The 20,261-nt window shown below is 52.2% G+C and overlaps 1 protein-coding gene across 8 annotated transcripts in view; it reads right to left on the bottom strand.

Annotated features, from left to right (window-relative positions):
- The window catches only part of SPTBN4 (spectrin beta, non-erythrocytic 4), an 81,832-nt gene that overhangs the window by 27,278 nt on the left and 34,293 nt on the right, over positions 1 to 20,261 (bottom strand). For 6 of the 8 annotated variants that reach the window (XM_059876855.1, XM_059876857.1, XM_059876856.1 and 3 more), the window contains 5 exons: positions 18,052 to 18,802; positions 15,972 to 16,174; positions 11,622 to 11,712; positions 7,743 to 7,889; positions 5,947 to 6,210 (listed from right to left, as the gene is read on the bottom strand). In XM_059876855.1, the coding sequence (XP_059732838.1) occupies positions 5,947 to 6,210; positions 7,743 to 7,889; positions 11,622 to 11,712; positions 15,972 to 16,174; positions 18,052 to 18,802 (1,456 nt within the window). Of the gene's footprint in view, positions 1 to 5,946; positions 6,211 to 7,742; positions 7,890 to 9,862; positions 9,969 to 10,142; positions 10,256 to 11,621; positions 11,713 to 15,971; positions 16,175 to 18,051; positions 18,803 to 20,261 lie in introns of those variants that run through there. The other 2 variants (XM_010814782.3, XM_010814783.4) reach the window with 2 other exon arrangements.

Below are 20,261 nucleotides of genomic sequence, written 5' to 3'. Positions count from 1 at the left end.
CCCCCTTCCCTCCTGGAGCGAGAGCCCGAGGCTGAGCCAGACCAGCTGGCCTGGCCCCTGGGGACTGGGAAAGCAGGGGCTTGGGACTCCACCATATGGCCCCTCAGTTGGGAAGGACAGTTGGAGGAGGCCCCAAAGGAGGACTGGGCGGAGGGTGTCGTGTGGCCTTGACCTGGGAACCAGGGTTCCAGAAAGGCTGCTGCAGAGGCTGGGATGGAGGGACACGGAAGGACGCGAGGAGGACGCAGGGAGGAGGAGAGGTCAAGGGAGAGGGGCAGAGAAGGGGAACGGAAGTGAAGAGAGAGCAAGATGGAGATGCAGAGAAAGACAGGTGAGAAAGAGACAGAGGAGAGGGGAAAAAACTAAGAGAAACGGAGACACGGAGGAACTGGGGGAGCAGGGCTGGGAGACAGGCCCAGAGCGAGGCAGAAAGGGGAGACAGAACTCACGTATCCACGCCCCTCGGACCCGGGGCCCCACCTCCCCCAGCCCAGCCGGGATCGGGTGCCCTGAGGGGTGGGGCAGCCGGGAAATGTGCCCCATTGGATCGCTCCCCTCCCTCCTGCACAAGCCCAGTGTCTGGGATCTCAGGCGGGCCCCAGCGGTCAGCAGGGGCCACGGGAGTTCCCTCCCCCAGGGGCAGCTCCTGAGGCCCAGCTGGACTCCGTCTGGGGGCCTCGGCCCACTGAGTCACTCCCCGCCTCGGGCGCCCTCTGCTGGAGAAAAGGCCCAGGAGTCCCGCGCTGGAGCCTGCTCATCGCCGGGTGACCCTCCCAGCCAGGCCCTCATCCCCGCCAGGTCTCAGTCTCTCCCTTAAACGATGGGGACCCCACATCACGCTCTCTAGGGTGTGTGGGGCTGAACCTGCCGCCCTGTGAACCCACCGCCCTGTGGAGGGTCAAGCCAAGTCCTCACTTGTCCAGGGCAGGGGGCCCCAAACCCTCCCTCTGAAACCTAAATGGCCAGAAAGGGAGACGGGTGTGCTCTCAAGGGCGTTAGTTGCCCCTTCTAATGCAAATGCAAATCCCACAGTGAGAAATGCTTCCCATCCCCCAGACTGGGGAAAAATCTAGAAAATCTGACAACACCAAGTACTGGCAAGTATGGTTGGGAAAAGGAGCTTTCATTTAATGCATCAAACGGCATCAGGACTTAGGCAAGCTATCTGTCACAACCGGGTGAACTGCAAATGCCTCTAACTTCTCACACTGTATCAATGTTTCATATAGTACGTCCCCATCCAAAGACATTATTTTTCAAACTGAATTTTCTTTTTTGGATGCACTGCCGGGCTTGTGAGGTCTTAGTTCACCAACCAGGGATTGAACCCAGGCCCTCGGCAATAAGAGCCTGGAATCCTAGCTCCTGGACTACCAGGAAGTAACCCCCACTCGACCCCTGCCAAATACATTTTTAAAAAGCTACATGGATGGGGGAGGGGGTAAATGCCAAAATGGACTATAATCAGAAACAAATGAAACCAGTATTTCATACAGTCAACATCATCTATGGAAGACAGAGAAATAACCCAACTTTCTAATATAGTACAGTAATGATGAACCCTTTGGTTGGAGACAATTAAAAATTTTAAACCTGTAAACAAGTATTGTCTCTTATATTTGCTGGGTCAGCAATTCTGAAACTACATCATTTTTTAATCTGTACATTGTTCACATGAAGTTGCTAATATTATTATGTCCATTTTACTGAAGAAGAAACTGATGCACAGAGAAATAACGCCAGATCACGCACTTAATAAATCACAGAGCTGGGCTTGACCCCAGGCAGCCAGGTTCCAGTATACACGACCTTGACCTTGGCATGTACTGCCTCTCATAGCCCTGTTGTCACCGAGTGGCTTAGTATTAGGGTCCTCTCCGTTGGACAGAAGAGGCATCAGAGGCTCAGACCAGAGGTCAAGCCACGCACCTAACATCACACACCTAGTGAGTGGCAGAGCTCTGACTCAAACCCATACCGCCGAGTGCCGAGTCTGTGCTTTTATCCACTGCAAGAAGCTGCTGGAAAGAGTTAGCCAACATTGCAAGACAATGAATAATCCTAGCTGTAGTTGTTACTGTGCTAGAGGTCTTGGTTTGCCCCTCCTGACCACAGTCTAAGCTTCTCCATCCTGCTCTGTGCCCTGGGTGGGTGGTGCCCTGTAAGGATCACAGCAATTGGCTCCCCTGCCTTCTGGCTTCCAGCTGGGCTGGGCTTAGGACCAGATACGTAATTTGCAGGGCCCAGTGCAAAATTAAAATGCAGGTCCTTTGATTCACATGTTAAGAATTTCAAAATCAGTAGAGGTTAAGATTCTGTGCTTCCACTGCAAGGGGCGAGGCTTCGATCCCTGGTCGGGGAACTAAGATCTGACATGCCCTGCAGCATGGCCAAAAAAAAAAAAAATGAATTTCAAAACTAAGGGGTGGGGGGTAGATGTATTATTTTCCAGCTCCTCCCTGCAGCAGCAGCCATTTTGTGTGTGTTTTTTATTTTTTTTTGTAGTCATTCATATATATATATTATATATATAAAATTTTATGATTGATCTTTATTTTTGGCTGTGCCAGGTTTTCGCTGCTATATGGGCTTTTCTATAGTTGTGGTGAGCAGGGGCTATTCTCTAGGTGGGTGCATGGGCTTCAGTAGTTGCAGCTCCTGGGCTCCAGAGCACAGGCTCAACTGTGGCACACAGGCTGAGCTGCTCCTCGGCACGTGGAATCTTCCCGGATCAGGGATCAAACCTATGCCACCTGGGAAGCCCCTGTAGCCATTCTTGACTAAGGGCCCCTGCTCTTGTCTGGAGACTCCATGCCCCTCTCCCTCCCCCCTAGAAGTGAAGGCTCCCTGCTGCTGGCCCCAGTGGAGGGTGCCTTCTGTTTCCGGTTGGGACCCCGACAGTCACAGATCCCCATCTGTTGGGAACTCACCACACCCTGGTGCACAACTTTCACTTGGGGCCCTGGGACGCCTGTGTTAAGGCAGAGAAGGGATGACAGGCTCAGAGCAGGACTACACTTAGGCTGGGATTTGAACCCAGGCCTATCTGCCTCCCCTGCCCAAGCTTTCATCACTTGGCCCCTGGCTGCTTGTGCTTCTTGCTCTCTCTTCTGTCTGACCATCCAGGCCACCACTTGTCTCTGCTAGTACTCTGGGCGATCTCAGAGCAGACCTGGGGCCAGGCCATCGCCGCCTGCCCACTGTCTACCCAGCCAACACTGTGTGGACCTCAGATAGTGATGGATTTTTCAGAGACCAGTGAGGGGGTCACCTTCCCCCACTGTGGTCTGGGAGTATCAAGGGAGGAAGGCGCCTGGGAACTAAATGTGGCCCTGAATGGCCACTTTGTGGCTGTGTGACTTTGGGAGAGCCACAGACCCTTCCTGTGCTGTGGTCTCCTCACATGTCCAGTGAGGATGGCCACAGCCCCTCCTTGTAGGGCTGCTGGAGAGGAGGGATGGGTTATCTGTGGCGGGCACAGAGCGCAGATCAGTGGTTCTCAAAGTGTGGTCTGGGGACTCTTGGGGATTCCCAAGAACTTTTCAAGGCGTCTGCAAGGTTTCAACTATTTTTTAAAAATATTTGGCTGTGCCAGGTCTTAGTTGCGACACGTGGGATCTTCAGGCTTCATTACGGCACGCAGAATCTCTAATTGTGGCATGCAAACTCTTAGTTACAGCATGTGGGATCTAGTTCCCTGACCGGGGATGGAACCCATGCCCCCTACATTGGGAGCATGAAGTCTTAGCCACTGGACCACCAGGGAAGTCCCTAGGTTACAACTATTATTTTTTTAAAAATACTAAGGTGTTATTTGCCTCTCTCATTCTCTCCCAGGTGCACAGCAGGGTTCTGCAGGAACTGTCAGGCCTGTGCTATTGGAAGAGATGGAATGCAGAAGCAGTGAGAATCCAGTGCCTTTTTCATGGCATGCAAGATCTTAGTTCTCCACGCAGGGATCAAACCCATGCCCCCTGAAGTGGAAGCACAGAGCCACTGGACTGCCAGAGAAGTCCCTCCAGTGCTCTTTTAAGCCAGGCATGAAAGGAGGCTGTAACACTGAGAATGAAGCCACCCTTCTGCCTCCATTGTTTTGGAAATTATAGCTATTCTTCGAAAAAGAATGCTTTGGGGATAATATGTGATTGACTGATTCCTTACTGTTGTTTTAAAACAAACCGATCATTTAAATATGTCTCAGTTTTAGGGACTTAGCTCAGCTGGTAAAGAACCTGCCTGCAATGCAGGACACCCTGATTTGATTCCTGGGTCAGGAAGATCTCCTGGAGAAGGGAACAGTTACCCACTCCAGTATTCTGGCCTGAAGAGTTCCATGGACAGAGGAGCCTGGCGGGCTACAGTCCATGGGGTCGCAAAGAGCTGGACATGACTGAGCGACTTTCACTGTCACTGGTGGTCCAGTAACTAAGATTCTGTGCTCCCAATGCAGGGGGCCCAGGTTCGATCCCTGTTTGGGGAACTAGATCCCATATGTTACAACTAAGAGCCTGCATGCCACAACTAAAGATGCTGCCTGCTGCAACTAACACCTGTACAGCCAAATAAATAAAAATATATTTTTAAAATGTCTCAGTTTTAATTTTTAATATAGTAAACATCAGGAGATATAATCCACACAAACCAGTTCTTTGGGATTCTCAGGGATTTGTAAGAGATCCTGGAGATTTGTAAGGGATCCTGGAGATGAGGCAGTTGAGAACCACTGGGGTAGAGAAAGCGGTAACGACCCTGGTATCTCATGCAGGTGTGTGTTTCTCTTTGCTCCTTTGCCCATTTCTCCAGAATGGGAGCCTCACGGGGGCTGCGATTTTCCGTCTGTTTTGCTTACTGCTATATTCTAGAAAAGTGCCTGGCGTGCTGACATAAGTGCTCAATACAGATTTGCTGCATAGATAACTGAATAAATACTCACCGGTGACATGGGTTTTTATTATCAGTCGACTTTTTTTTTTTTTTTGCCAGACACCGTGTCAAGCACTCTAGATGCATAATTATGCAGGAGCAGTGAAGAGATGAGGGACCTGGATTTGAATCCAGGCTCGGCCACTTGCTACCCTGGGCCATACGTTCACCCCCCAGAGCCTCAGGCATAGTTCCTAAGATGTATGGGCAGGAGTTGTCACACCTTGGGAGGTGAGACGGACTCAGCACCCACATTCAAACCTTCAGTCAGCGCACCAGTCAGATACTGAGCATCCACTGGCTGCCGGGCCAGAAGCAGAGATAAAGCAGACGTGGTCTGTCTTCTAAGAGCCCCTGCTTTGTGACGGAGACGCTGTCTGGCTGTGTGTCCCTGGGCCAGGCATGCTACCTTCTGTGTCTCAGTTTCCTTGTTGGTCAAATGGCAGATAATAATAGTACTGCTCTTTCAGGATTGCTGGCGGGAGTCAGTAAGAGCTGAGCAAGGAGGCTTCCTCAGTAAGAGGACACTCCATGAACGCCGTTTCTTCTTCTTGTTATTTGTTTGCCACGTGGCACAGCATGAATGATCTTAGTTTCATGACCAGGGATCAAACCCATGCCCTCTGCATTGGGAGCACGTAGCTGTAACCACTGGACCGCCAGGCAAGTCCCATGAATACTGTTATTGTTCTGTGTAAAGCCATCCCTCTGGCCCTGGGCCTTGGTTTCTCTATCCAGGGAAACAGATGTCAGGGTTCTGAGAAACCCTCAGTGTGCTTGTTATCTACCTTCTTGGCTCTGAATCTTTCTTCTCCCTTTCCTCTCCTGCCCTAGGGGCGGCAGCTGCTTCCAGTAACTAACTAGCTGGACTGCCTCATATTCCCTTTCCGCTTCCAGCCCTTCTAACACATTTGAACTAAACCCCTATCTTAAATATCCTCTGAAATACCTCCAGTGGGGTCTGACTCTGGCTGGGGCCCTACTGTGTTTAGAAAGCCCCCATCTACATCAGCCAGGCCATACCTGCAGCTTCTTCAGCTGGCTGTTGACAGTGGCCAGGTCCCCACCAGGATCCACGTCTTGCAGCTGGCTTTCCATGTGAAGGAGTTTCTTGTCCAGCTCCGCGAAGCTCTGCACCAGTTGGTCAGCCTTACTGGCCTCAAAGAGCTGCCTCGCCTTGGCCTGAGTGGTGCTTTCCAGCTCCGCCCAGCACTGCCGGATCTCGCCCAGCTTCTTCCGCACTGAGGCCGCCAGCTCTGGTTTCTCCTGCATCAGTTGCTGGCCCTCCTGCCCCAGACGATGGGGGGTAGGAAATCAGAGTGAGGGAGGGACAGAGAAATACGAGGGCAGCAGATCATAGGGAGAGATATGGAGAGAGAGACGGAAGCAAGGAGTTGAGAGCACACAGAGAGATAAAGACATGGGGGGGTCGATGCAGAGAAAGCACCAAGCATGGGAGGAGAGACGAGGAGAAACGGACAGACAGTGGTGGGGGGAGAGAGGCAGAGAGACACACAGAGGCATGGGAAGGAGACAGGGAGAAAACAGTGATGGACACAGATATGTAGCAAGTTACAAACATGGCAAGAGGACCATAAGACAGAGAGAGGCAGAAGGAAGAAAGAGACAGAGGGGGAGAGAGGCAGAGAGAACAAACCTCTGTTACATTCAAAGTCAAGGAGCATGGCTTTGCCTCCTGCCACCATTTATGGGGCACCAGTGACCATTTAAGGGTTTAAGACCCACCTTGGTGTCTCCATTTGAGTTAGAATGGTGGGGGGATACAGGGCTGCAGGTCTAGGGGCAATTTTGGGGGTTGATGTTTACAGCATAAATCTACCTGGGTCCCCCCAAGACTGAAGTCCAGCTCCCACATATGTTGGCCTAGAGCCACATATATCATATTACATATTAAAAATAACAACACCATAGCAATGACAGCTCCTAGGTGCCTGGCCTTGTGTTAAGTACTTTAAATACACAAGAGCCCAGGGAAGTTATTATTTATTTCCTTAATTTTAAGGTAGAGCATAATATATATGGCTGAGCCCCTTCACTGTTCACCTGAAACAATCACAATATTGTTAATTGGCTAAACCCCAATACAAAATGCTTTTGGTGTTAAAAAATAAAATTAAAAAAATAAAGTAGAGCAAGGTCTATTGGATAGAACAGGGTACTATATTCAATATCCCATAATAAACCATAAGAAAAAATATATATACATCTATCTATCTATCTATACATATACATAACTGAATCACCTTGCTGTACACCAAAAACTAACACAATATTGTAAATCAACTATACTTCAGTAAAAAATTAAAAGTAAAAAATAATAAAAAATGAAAATACAGCAGAGCAAACTGAGGCTCAAAGAAGTTAACGCAATTCCCTTGAGGCCCCAGAACTAGTAACAGGCATAGACAGAATGAGAGCCCTGGGATGTCCCTGGAAGTCCAGTGCTCACTTTAACCCTAGCTTCCGGGGGCTGCCTCACCTTGACTGCCTAACTTCCTACTGCAAATGCTCCAAATGGTGTGGAAGGAAGCCTGGCGAAGCGATTCTAGGAAGGGGTGAAATATTTAACAGCCATTCAGAAGAGATGCTGGCCATTTTACAGACGGGTAAACTGAGGCTCAGAGAGGTTACATGAATTACTCAAGGCCACAGAGCTAGGAATAGGCATGGAAATGACCTGAAGCAGTTCAAAGGTATGAGAAATGCAGGCTGGCAGTGGAGTGTGAAGGAGGTGAGACGTGAGTTCCCTGGAGGCCCCTGACCCTGGGCAGAGGCAGAGGGGCTTTCTGAATCCTCACCCTCTCAATCTTCTCCAGCCACTCCTTATTCTGAGCCAGCTCGGCCATGAATGCCTGGTGCCGGAGCCATCTCTTATGCAGCTTGTGGCCGTCTTCCCGTGTGCCGTCCCGCGCCATCAGCATCTTCTCATGGATCCAGCCATCCAGCTGTGCAGGACAGGGGGAGGGGCTCAGCCAATTCTCCACAACCTAGTATAGCCCCCCATTCCCACCACGATGTCCCCAGTTTGGAGGGGGGGCTAGGCTTCTAGGACTGGGGAGGAAGAAAAAGGTGGGATGGAAGAACCTCTGCAAGTAAGGCCTTCATGGCGGGGGTTGGGGGGCGGTAGTGAGGGCAGCTTAAGCCCTCTTCTAGGGAGTAGAGGAATGGATGAAAGGCTCTCCAGAATGCCTCATCCCTTAGCCCCTGTCTTCAGGACAGCCCTTCTCAACTTCCCATAAGACCTAAGCTCCCAGGCAGGGTTCCTGGACCAGTCTTCCTACCCCTAGCCAAATCAAACCTCCAAAACAAGCCCTCCAATCTAATTTAGTTCATTCAGCCTTGCACCCCACCCCCAGAAATACTTAGATTCTTTGATTCCTCTCACCACCTCTAATAAGGACCAATTCAAGGTATCCAAATCATTCCCAAAGGTATCAAGTGAAGGCCCCATATCTAAACCTAAACCCCCGATATGGCTAGATGAACCCCTAAAAATCTCCCAACTAGTGCCAAGTCTGTGTGCATGCTCAGTCGTGTCTGACTCTTTATGGCCCCCATAGACTGCGGCCTGCCAGGCTCCTCTGCCCATGGGATTTCCCAGGCAAGAATACTGGAGTTGCCACTTCCTGCTCCAGGGGATCTTCCCAACCCAGAGATGGAACCTGTGTCTCTTGCATCTCCTGCATTGGCAGGCGGATTCTTTACCAGTAGCACCACCTGGGAAGCCCTAGTACCAAGTCTAGTTCCCTCCAAACCATCCCTCCCATCTGGGGTAGACCTGTGCCCTGCAACCCAGGTCCAGCCTAGCTAATGAGCCCACAGGATTCCCCAGATCCAGCCTTGAGGATTCAGGCCAAGACTACAGTTTCCCAAGATCATGATGAGTTCTAACTCCCAAGCAAAGCCAACCCCCCAAATGCAAGCATCAGGGCTACCTTCTGGCTCCCCAAATGAGTCTGCCCCAAAGGAGACACTCCAAATCTAGGATCAGACTCTCCAACATGGACCAGAGAGAACTTCTGTAGCCAACCCCCCTCCCAAACCAAAGCCAGTTCTAGTGCCCCCACTTCCCAACAAAATCAGTCATCCAAACACAAGCAACAGGAGTGAGCCCTTCTCTCTACTCTCAGCAGGACCAATCACAAGGCTGCTTTCTGAGCCACCCTTCCCTTCCAATAAGACTTGTCCCTCAAGCAGGAACCTCCCCACTCATGACCAAACCTGGCACCTGGACAGTTTGCTCCTCCTCTTTCTCCTCCCCCCTCAGTCACAAGATTCTCCTCCTCCCTCTTGGAAAAAAAAAACAAGCCATGGACTCTAGCTTGCAGTCATAGCCAAGGACAAATTCCCAGTCGGCCAAACATCACTCTGTCCCCTGGGCATGTGCTCCCCAGGGGTCCAGGACAGTTTCAGACTCCTTCATACATACATAGACACACACACACACACACACACACACACACAAGCCAAGTCAAATGCTGAATCCTCCAACGCTATTCACAGATTCCCCACATAACAGGGAAGAGTTTGCCAATGGCAGTCACAGCTCACAGGGAAAGCAAAGACCCTGAAGGAGAGGTACTCCGTCATCAAAGTAAAGCCCCCCCCCAAAGTGACTGACCCCCCATCACTGAAGGCAAAGCCAGAGTCCCAAATAACTGGGGGAAAAGCCCCCAAAGTCGGAGCACTCCAAACCCAGAACAAGTCCAAGACCCTCATCGCCCAAGGCAGATCCCGGCAAAAGTGACTCGCCCCCATCATCTAAGGCTAATTCAGATTCCGAAAGAACCAGGGAAGAATCCCTTCAAAGGTTGAGAGTTCCCCCACCTCAGCGCAAATCTCAGATGCCCCACTACCCAGAGAAGAGGCCCCTAGAGAGGTTGGGATCCCTTTAATCCCCAGGGCAAACCCACACTACCCCAGGAGTAGCCTTAGAAGTCCCGTATCTCCGATACTATCCCGTGGGACCCGGCCCCTCAGTCCCACCCGCAGCAGCACCGCGGACAGCTCCCGGCATCTGGGCCCCTCCCCGGGGCTGGGGTCCCAGCGCCCAGCTGACCCACCCCCGCGCCGCCTACGCCCCTCCCTCCCTCCCGCGGCGGGCGGGCGAGCACGCGCCCAAGCCCCCTACCCGCCCCCCACCCCGCCCGCCTCAGCGGGGGCGCGCATCAGCCCCCTCCCCTGGGCGCCCCCGAGACCTGAAGTGGCGGAGGCGTTGATGGGGCGTCCCTGCGGCGGGCGGGCGGGTTCTCGCCCCTCCACTGCGACGGCGGCGGCAGCGGTGGTGACGGCTGAGTCTCCGGCGGACGCGCGCCCCCTCCCCCGCCCCCGCGCCGCGGCAACGCGCCCGCCCGCGCGCGCCCCCTGCCTGCCTCGGTGCCCGCCTCCCTACCGGGCCCCAGATGCGGGTGGAGAAATCATCACCCTCCCTAAAGCGTGGGGTGGGGGGCGGGGGTTCTGCGCCATCTCAGATGATTGGGCTTGGTCCAGAACAATCTAACGAGAGGGGGAAGGGGCTCCAGGGCCAAACAGCGGCGGAGATTGGCTGGGGGGTAGGCTGGAGCCTGGCTTACCCCAGCGATGTGATGGGGGGTGAGCTTCTGAATCATCTCTGATGGGAAGGGGCTCAGATTCCTGGCTATCTCAGATATACAGGAGTGGAAAATGTGGGAGGGGGCCTGGACTCTTATTTAAGACTTCAGTCCAGAATACTCTCCCAGTGGGAAAAAGGCAGGGGACAGGGAGTACCCGAACCTATCTCTAGTGGGTTCGAGTCCCAGACCCATCTCTAACGAACTTGAGTTGGGAGGAGAGGATGGAAGCCCTTAACCATTTCATGGGTGGGGTGGGGGGCGGCGGGGGGAGTGGAACACGGGGGTTCACCATGGCGGGAATCAAATCATCTTTGACTGGGGGGACTGGGACCTGGTTCCTGAACCATCTTTGGTTGCAGAAAACTTGTACTGTGTCTTCGTGGAGGGGTTGCTAATTATCCCGGGTCAGGTAGATAGGTGAGACCAGGATCATCTCTGTTTGGGATTAGGAAAATGTTTACTGGGCCATCTCTCATGGGTCCATCTCTTATGGGGTCAGGATCCAGCGTAGTTTCTATAGAATGCAAGGCAACATTATCTCCTGAGTCGTCTCTAATGAAGAAAGGGATCTAGACCACCTCTGTTTTGGGGAGATCCTAATGGGTGTGCAGATCATCTCCAAAGGGGCAGAGCTTGATTCCTGGACGCTTTTAAAGGGGTGAAGCCTTGGTCCTGGACCACCTTTGATCGAAACTGCGCTCTGGATTTCTGGTCCACCCGCGCCTCCCCGCATACTCCTCTCCTTGTCTCTGGTCCCTCTCCCCGGCAAAGCACTTCTCACGAATCTCCTGCGGGTAAGGTGAGATCAGCGCGCGTCCCCGCGGGACCCTCGGGCGCGGACGCGCGCCGTTGCCAGGGGCGCCCAAGGCCCCTCCCCGCGCCCGCGTGGGCGGAGGGACTTGAGGAGCATGCGCACTGAGGCCAGGATGCGCACGCCTCCTGGCGGTGCCAGGTGAACATCGCTCCGCGACCCACTTAGACGGGGCGTCCCTGCCCCCACCACGCCTCTGCTCTGGAGCACTTTCCTCCCTAGCGAAGAAGTCCCAGTGCCCAGCACAGCTGGAATTCGGCTAGAGTTCCTACCTCGTGGCAGTCTCGGAGGAAGTGCTGCAGCCCAAGCTGGTCGTGTAGCTTCTGCATCCATTGATGGGCCCGTAGTTGATTTTCTTGGCTCCTGGGGATGAGGAGATAGGAGTTGGGGGAAGCCTGAGTTTGGGGGCGCTAGCAGCAGGGCTGTGAGGGCATCGAACTTGGCAGGGCTAAGAACCTGGGGCATATGTACGATCGAGCGAGAGAGCAACGTGGGGATGTGAGGAAAGGCAAAGAAACATCAGTGGGGGCAAAGCCAGAGACAGAGCTGGAGAGGACAGAGGGGAGGGAAGAGAGGGACAGAGACAGGTAGACATCTGGAAAGAAAGAAATACAGACACTTAGAGAGGCACAACCCCATAGAGAGAGATAACAGAGATCTACAGACAGAGTAAGAGATACCAAGGGAGACAAAAACTTAGAGAACAAGAGACACCTAGAGAGAAAGATCAGGAGGGAGAGGCAGACTGACTCAGAGAGACAGAGAAGGATGCAAGGACCTAGAGAGACAAACAGAAACACACACAAGACCAGAGACAGACAGAAACAGAGACCTCGAGAAAGAGTGATTGACAGAGACTCAGGAGAGACGAAGAAAGAGGCCCAGAGATAGAGAAAATAGGAAAAGACAGAGAAAAAGAAATGAAGCAGGGGTAGTGCCAGAGAGACAGAGAGCAAGAGACCACCGTAGACAAGGAAGCAGAGGGAAAGAAAGTGGCTGAGGGAGTCTTGGGAGGGAGAGCCCAGAAAGGGACAGGTAGAGAAGTGGCAAGATGCCACCAGTAAGACACAGCCAGCCAGCCAGACGGCTGCAACAGAGCTGGAAAGAGGGATGAAAGCAGGGCATGGATAGAGCAGGGCTGGAGCCGTAGGGAGGCAAAGAGAGGCAGGCCCTTGGTCTAAGTGAACTGGCCAGGCTGCACCCAGGCCCCGCCAACCCGGAGCCAGCAGGCATCACAGCCCCAGGCAGCCTGGCCTCCTGCCTGCAGTGCAGGCAAAGCGCCCAAGAGGCCTGGCAGAGAGGGCTGAAAGGGTCCCACTTTGATGTGCCTTGAACAAACAACTCCCAGCTCAGAGTGTTGGCTGGCATTGGCTGTTTCCTCTGCCTGGAACACTCTTCCCCTCAAAGTGTGCTTAAATGTCACCTTCTTAGCAAGACCCCTCCTGACCGCTGCCCAACACTTTCTGGCTTTCTTTTCTTTAACGTTCTCCTTTGCACTTAACACTATCCAACACACTGTATATATCCCGTATTTATCCTGTCTTCCTCGTAGGATGTCATTCCACGAGGGCAGGAATTTTTATCTGTTTTGCTCACCCCTGTATTCCCCAATACCTAAAAAAGGGGCCTGGCACACAGTAGGTGCTCAATACATATTTGATGAGTGAAAGAAAGCAAGAGAGACATAGAGGGGACTTCTCTTGTGGCCCAGTGGTTAAGAATCTGCCTGCTAATGCAGGGGACACAGCTTTGATCCCTGGGCCAGGAAGATTCCATGCACCACGGAGCAACTAAGCCCATGCACTGAAACTACTGAGCCCTCTCTCTAGAGCTCATGCTCTGCAACAAGAGGAGCCCATGAGCAGCAATGAAGACCCGGCACAGCCAAAAATTAATTTTATAAGACAGAGAAAGAGAGACAGGCAGAGAGAAAGAGGGAGGGCAGAAACAGAAGTAAAATGTCTGAGAAAAAGAGAGAGGCAGCAGAAAAGACAGATGTAGATATAAGTAGAAAAAACAGGGAGAGAGAAGGAGACAAATACATAGATTACAGAGAGATGGAGGCAAAGTGATGGAGTATGTGAGAGGAAGTTACAAAGATAACCGAGCACACAGCTGAATGGAGGAACATGAAGAGCCAGAGACAAGCAGAATATGGACTCCGTCCCGCCCAGATTCAGCTCCGGAAACAGGAAATGCCTCTGAAATGGAACTGAACTCAGTCCCTCCAGGCCTTCACCAGCCAACTTGTCCCAGGGATGAGAGAAACCCTTTGTCTCCTGGAGGGTGAGAAAACAGCTGTGACCTCTGGCCAGTCTGTTCCCCTCTCTGAGCCTCATGTGCCAAATGCAGACAAAACGCAAGAACATCTTTTCACGCAGGGCAGGGCCAGGTTCCAGGCGAGGTGAGGCCCATGGGGAGAGAGAAGTGACTTGCCCTGAATCTCACAGGTTGACAGGCAGAGCTGGGACTGGGACCTGGCCCTGTCTGACCCCAGGGCTCCCTCAGACCCCTGCACCTCTTCCATCCTGGACCTGCCCATTCTGCCCATGCTTCCCCCAGCCCGGCTCTGACCATTCTTGGCCATTCTTGCCAGATGGCATGAGAGCTCTGTAAAGGATGGAATCGTGTTCTGACCCGATTACCAGGGGATGCCCGGCACTGCCCCACAAGGAGCCGGGAACACAGCATGGACTCAGTCCCTGTTTAATTGGCTGAAGAATAAATGAATAAACAATAGAACAAAAGAAACAAGTAATGACTTCAAAGGAAGAAAGGCGCGACTCAAAAGAACAGCCCTCCAGGCTCCTCCTCCTGATTCTGCAGAGCCTGGCGGAGAGTAGATACTCAAGAAATGTGAAGGACTTCCCTGGTGGTCCAGCAGTTAAAGAGTCTGCCCTGCAATGCAGGGGATTTGAGTTAGATCCGTGGTTAGGGAACTAAGATTCCCACATGCCTTGGAGCAACTAAGCCTGTGTGCCACGACTAGAGAGTCCGTGCCATGCAGTGAAGATCCTGTGTGTGGCAACTAAGACTTGATATAGCCAAATAAACAAATAAAGCCAATACAATTAAAAAAAAAAAAAAGAAACATGGAGTGAAAGAAAGAAGGTGCCAGGCCTGGAGTTGGGGACACTAGACCATGAATTTGTTTCCTCAGGATGAGAATCCCCATACAAGTTTCCTTTAGGAAACTCCACCATCCATTTCCCAAATAAATTTAGGGAAAAAGGATGCCAGAGCCAGACAGATGAGGGGCTGGGGTCTCAGGACTCTGCACAGTGGTGGAGGGACGGGGTATGATTTCCATCAGGAGACAAAAGACAGAGGAGTATTAGGCTCTCCTCTGGCCTCACTCATGCCAGAGAGGAGAAAGCTGGGGTCACGAGGACGAGTAGAAACAGCAATGACAGACAGAAAGAAGCAGGCCTGAAGGAAATCCTGTAAAGGACTCTGCTTGGTGTCGTGTTGTTCAGTCACTAAGTGGTGTCCGATTCTTTGCGACCCCATGGTGACTCTTTTCGACCCCACAACCTGCAGCACACCAGGCTTCCCTGTCACTGCCTGGGGGCTGGAATATTTCTTGGGAAGGGAAGGGTTGCTGTTTTGCCCAGGGCCTAGAATAGTGCAGCCATGAAATTAAAAGACGCTTACTCCTTGGAAGAAAAGTTATGACCAACCTAGATAGCATATTCAAAAGCAGAGACATTACTTTGCCAACAAAGGTCCATCTAGTCAAGGCTATGGTTTTTCCATTGGTCATGTATGGATGTGAGAGTTGGACTGTGAAGAAGGCTGAGCGCCGAAGAATTGATGCTCTTGAACTGTGGTGTTGGAGAAGACTCTTGAGAGTCCCTTGGACTGCAAGGAGATCCAACCAGTCCATCCTGAAGGAGATCAGCCCTGGGATTTCTTTGGAAGGAATGATGCTAAAGCTGAAACTCCAGTACTTTGGCCACGTCATGCGAAGAGTTGACTCATTGGAAAAGACTCTGATGCTGGGAGGGATTGGGGGCAAGAGGAGAAGGGGACGACAGAGGATGAGATGGCTGGATGGCATCACTGACTCTATGGACGTGAGTCTGAGTGAACTCCGGGAGTTGGTGATGGACAGGGAGGCCTGGCGTGCTGCGATTCATGGGGTCGAAAAGAGTGGGACAGAACTGAGTGACTGAACTGAACTGAACTAGAATAGTGCTTGACACACAGTAGATGTTAACATTGTAACAACCAGTCCTGCTATTCCAGGCTGAGGGCAGGCTTGGCAGAGAAACTTTTCACAGTACAGACTTCTGCAGCTTTGGGGTTATCAATCACAAGTTACCTTTTCACCAACATCAACTTAAATCAAATCTAAAGCAATATGGAATTAAGTAGAAATCAGAGAGAGACAGAGAGAGAATTTCCTGGAGGCCCAGTGGTTAGGACTCAGCTCTTTCATTGCAGGGAGCACAGGTTCGATCCCTGGTCAGGGATCCAAGATCCCACAAGCCTCATGGCTCGGCCAAAAAAACAGAGACAGAGAAGCAGAAGTGTGATAGAAGGAAAGGGAACTCTGGCCTCGTCACCCCTCCTCTGTGCTGAATCCCAGCCCCTGGGCCCCTGGGGTCTGAGGGACCTACTTCTCCAGCAGCCGCGTCACAGCCTCCTGGGCCTGCTCCCCGTAGGCGTTGCCCTGTCTCAGCAGGCCCTCGGCAGCCTGCACGGCCAGCTGCATCTTCTGCTGGTTCAGCTCCATCGTGGTGAGGAAATCGCGGTGCCGCTTCAGCGCCTCCTCCACCGACTCCACGGTGCCCGGCAGCTCCTGACCTGACAGTGCCATCTCCTGGGGATGAAGGACGGGGAGGCTCTGGTCGGCCCTGCTCCATTCAGGACCAGACTGCCCAGCCTCCACTTTGCTCTCCCCTGCTCACTAGGTTCTAGCATTGAGCGTGCCAGGCGTGGCCCCACGTCAGGTCCTTGCCCCATGCTGTTCCCTCCAGATATCCCCATGCTGGCTCTTTCACTTTCCTCAGGTCTCTGACCTTCTGTCAAAAGTATCATCCTCTCCACACTCCCCCCGCCCCCGCAGCTATCCCTTTACTCTGCTTTATTATTTTTCACAGCGTATTTGTTGTTGTTCTTTAATCCCTAAATTGTGTCCGACTCTTTGCAACCCCATGAACTGTAGCCCGCCAGGCTCCTCTGTCCATGGGATTTTCCAGGCAAGAATTCTGGAGTGGGTTGCCATTCCCTTCTCCAGGGGATCTTCCCGACCCAGGGAGTGAACCCAAGTCTCCTGCTTGAAAGGTGGATTCTTTCCCACTGAGCCACCTAGGAAATCCTTTCATAGCATATATCTGACATGATATTATATACACAGTTACTTTTTTATCATCTCCTCCGTCTCCTACACACACACACACACACACACACACACATGAATGCCAGCCACATGAGGATGGGATTTTGTGTTCTGTTTCTTCTGTGCTCAGCTCCAGAAAAGCACCTGATATAGCGTAGGCACTCCGTAAGTATTTGATTAATTGATGAAGACTTACCAGGTGCCATGTGACTTCAAGGAAGTTCCTTCCCTCTCTGGGGTTAGCTTTCTAACTGGTAACATGGGTGGGTCAGAATGAGTGTCTCAAGGCCACCTCAGCTTGCAGTGTTTAGTAACCTCATGATTCCAGGGGCCTGCTGTCTGCTCCTCCAGCTCACCCTCCGTCTAAGCCAGCTCTCTCTTGACACCAGCACAGGCTGTCATGCTTTCCAACAGGTGCTCCTGCTCAGTCCTGTCTGACTCTGTGTGACCCCACTGACTATAGCCCGCCAGGCTCCTCTGTCCATGGGATTTCCCAGACAAGAGTACTGGAGTGGGTTGCCATTTCCTCCTCCAGGGGATCTTCCCAACCCAGGGATTGAACCCTCGTCTCTTGCATCTCCTGCATTGGCAGGCAGATTCTTTACCAGTAACACCATCTGGGAAGCCCATGTTTTCTAAAATGATTCCTAAAAGCTGGTACCTACTCTTGGACAATCTGAAAACTAGGTATTTTTATCGTGTCCAAATCCTCAAACTTGGTTCCCGTCGCAGAAAGATCCTTGAATTGGATCAGCTGTTCCCAGATAACCATGGCACTTGATTCCTCAAGCCATAATAAACGCAGTGACGCTGTGCAGACAATCTGCCATTCCCAAGAAGAAGATAGTCTGCTAATTTAGGCCCCCACAGCCACATAATCCACAATCATTTACTGACCACAAGAATCCCTCAACCTGAACCTTCCTGCCATAACCTTCATCCTCTGTTATCCACCCCAAGAGCTTCTTTAAACCCCATTAACCATCACCAATCAAACTCATACTCTTATTTCCTTCCAGATAACCCACAAACCCAGGAAGTCACTCCAAAGAACGTCCAAGTGCATTACTCACTCAGAACAGTCCACAAACTCTTAGTCACTTCTACCAGACTAAGACACCCTACTCCCCATCGTAATACTCAAATTCTGTTATACACACACCCACACTTGTTCACACCGGATTATTCACAAACCCAGCTATTCATACCAGAAACCCGCGCCCCTCCCCCACCCCCGCAGCATGAGGTACGCCAGGAACCCAGTGGTCCCCGCAAACACACTCCTCCATAGAGTTTTCTGTTCCCGAAATCCCCTGCGGCCTCAGACACCCACATGTGCCAACCCCCGAAGCGGGCACCTGGTTGCGTAGCACCGCTCGCGCCTGGCGTAGGTCGCGCAGAAAGAGCTGGTAGACGTGCGCCTGGACCAGGGCCTCCCTGCGCGCCTCCCACAAGCCGAGCAGCTTGTGCCAACCAAGTTCGAGGTGTGGCAGCCACTCGTCGAGTGCCAGGCCCGGGCCCAGCTCCGCGCCGTCGCCCGCCAGCAGCGCCTCGCTGGCCGCCACGATGCGCGCGTAGTCCTCCTCTCGCTGGTCCACTTCCTCCTTGAGCGCCGCGTGGCGCGCCAGCAGCGCGTCTGCCTCTTCCAGGCTGCGGGGCAGGGGCCCCTCGCCGCCGCCCGCCGTCTCTTGGGCGCGTACCAGCCAGTCCAGGAAGGCGTCTAGGTCGTGCAGAAAGCGCTGCAGGCGTCCGGCGGCCGCCACCGCCTCGCCACAGGCCTGAGCCGCGCTGGCCAGAGCGCCCCACTCGGCGCCCAGTTCCTCCGCACCCTGATGCAGCCGCGCAGCCTGAGCCGGGAAGCGCACAGCCAGCAGGGCCGCCTCCTCCAGGAGGGCCGCCTGGCGCGGCTCTAGCGCTTGCAGAGCCGCCTCCAGGCCGCTAAGGCGCCACTGCAGGGCGCCGCCCGCCCGGGGCGCGCTCTCCACAGCCCTCCGCTTCTCGCGCACCTGGGTGCGCACCTCCGCCACCTCCAGCACGTGGTTCTCCACTAGCAGCACCGCGCTCACCTCTTCTTTTCGCTGTTCCACCAGCTCCACGATGCGGTTCCACCTGCCCAGGAGAAGCAGGGCAGTGTAAGGAAGATGGAGACCCGCCCCCACCCTTGGGTGTGGAGGGCCCATGACCCTGGGTGGAACCCAGCCACTGTGTGACCTTGGAATGTCATCCTTATCTCCCGGGGCCCCAGTTCCTGCCTGTGTAAAATGGACTCTGCCGGGCACATTTGCTTAGAACAGCGGTTCTCAAAATGTAACCTGAGCGAGGGCAAAGCTATCTTCATCAAAATGCTAAGACGCTATTTGCCTTTTCACTTTCATTCTGTGCCGAGTGTACTGTGGAGATTTCCAAAAGCTACAGGAAAAAGACTGATTGCAGAAGCAGACCTGAGTACTCAGCTGCCTTCTCTTAAACCAGACATTAAAAAGATGTGCAAAAATGCAAAACAGGAACTTTCCTGCTGGTCCAATGGATAAAACGCCCAGCCCCCAATGCAGGGGGCCGGGTTCTTTCCCTGGTGGGGGAACTAAGATCCCACATAGGCAACTGGAGAAGCTCTCACCTCAACAAAGACTCAGCACAGCCAAAGTAAATAACAATTTTTTAAAAATGCAAAACAACACCATTCTTCTTGCTACATTTTTTTGTTTTGAAAAATAGTCACTTTTTCCTTTAAAGTTATGTTACCATAGTAAGTTTATTATTGTTATTTTAACGACTTACTATTTTACATTACTCAGTATTAATTTCTAATATAGTAAATACTGACAGATATAACCCATTAATCAAGCTCTTTGGGGGTCTTTAAATTGCTTTTAAGCATGCAAAGGGTTCTGGAACCAAAGAATGTGAAATCTGTTGGCTTATGACGTCAGATAATATGTTGGATGCAATAAATAGTAGTTGAGCATGTACTATAAGCCAGGTGCTGAGTCAAACCTATTTTATCCTAAAATAAATTTATGGGACTTCCCTCATGGTCCAGTAGTTAAGACTCCACACTGCCAATGCAGTGAGCACAGGTTTGATCCCTGGTCAGGGAACTAAGACCTGTAGGTGCCGTCAAAAGATTTTTTTTTTTTTTTTTAATTTGTTCTGTGCCCTCAAGCAAGTGATGATACTGCCAAACAGTGTCAAGCTCAGAGTCAGGTCTGAGTTGTGTACCCTTTGGTTGGCAACATTCTCTGTGCCTCATTTCCCCACCAGTAAAATGCACACAATCATAGCACAGTACTGACCTCACAGGGGTGCAGTGAGAGTCAAATGAGTTATTGATATGATTCGTGAAGCACTTCAAACAGTACCTGCTAGCTAGGAGTGGGGATACACTCCGGGACCACATCAAGCCCCTTTATGCCTCAGGGCCTTGGCCTTGGCTGTGCTCCTGGCCTGGAATGCTTACCCTCCCTCCCCTCCCCCATTTATACTCTTCCTGTGGCTAGATCCTTTTCATCCTCTTTGAGGGCCCAGTTCAAAATGTCATGACACGATCTAAACTCACCCCCAAGCCCCA

The sequence above is a fragment of the Bos taurus genome, chromosome 18 (genome assembly GCF_002263795.3).
Source record: "Bos taurus isolate L1 Dominette 01449 registration number 42190680 breed Hereford chromosome 18, ARS-UCD2.0, whole genome shotgun sequence".
Lineage (NCBI taxonomy): Eukaryota > Metazoa > Chordata > Mammalia > Artiodactyla > Bovidae > Bos > Bos taurus.
This window is presented reverse-complemented; position numbering and strand designations above follow the sequence as displayed.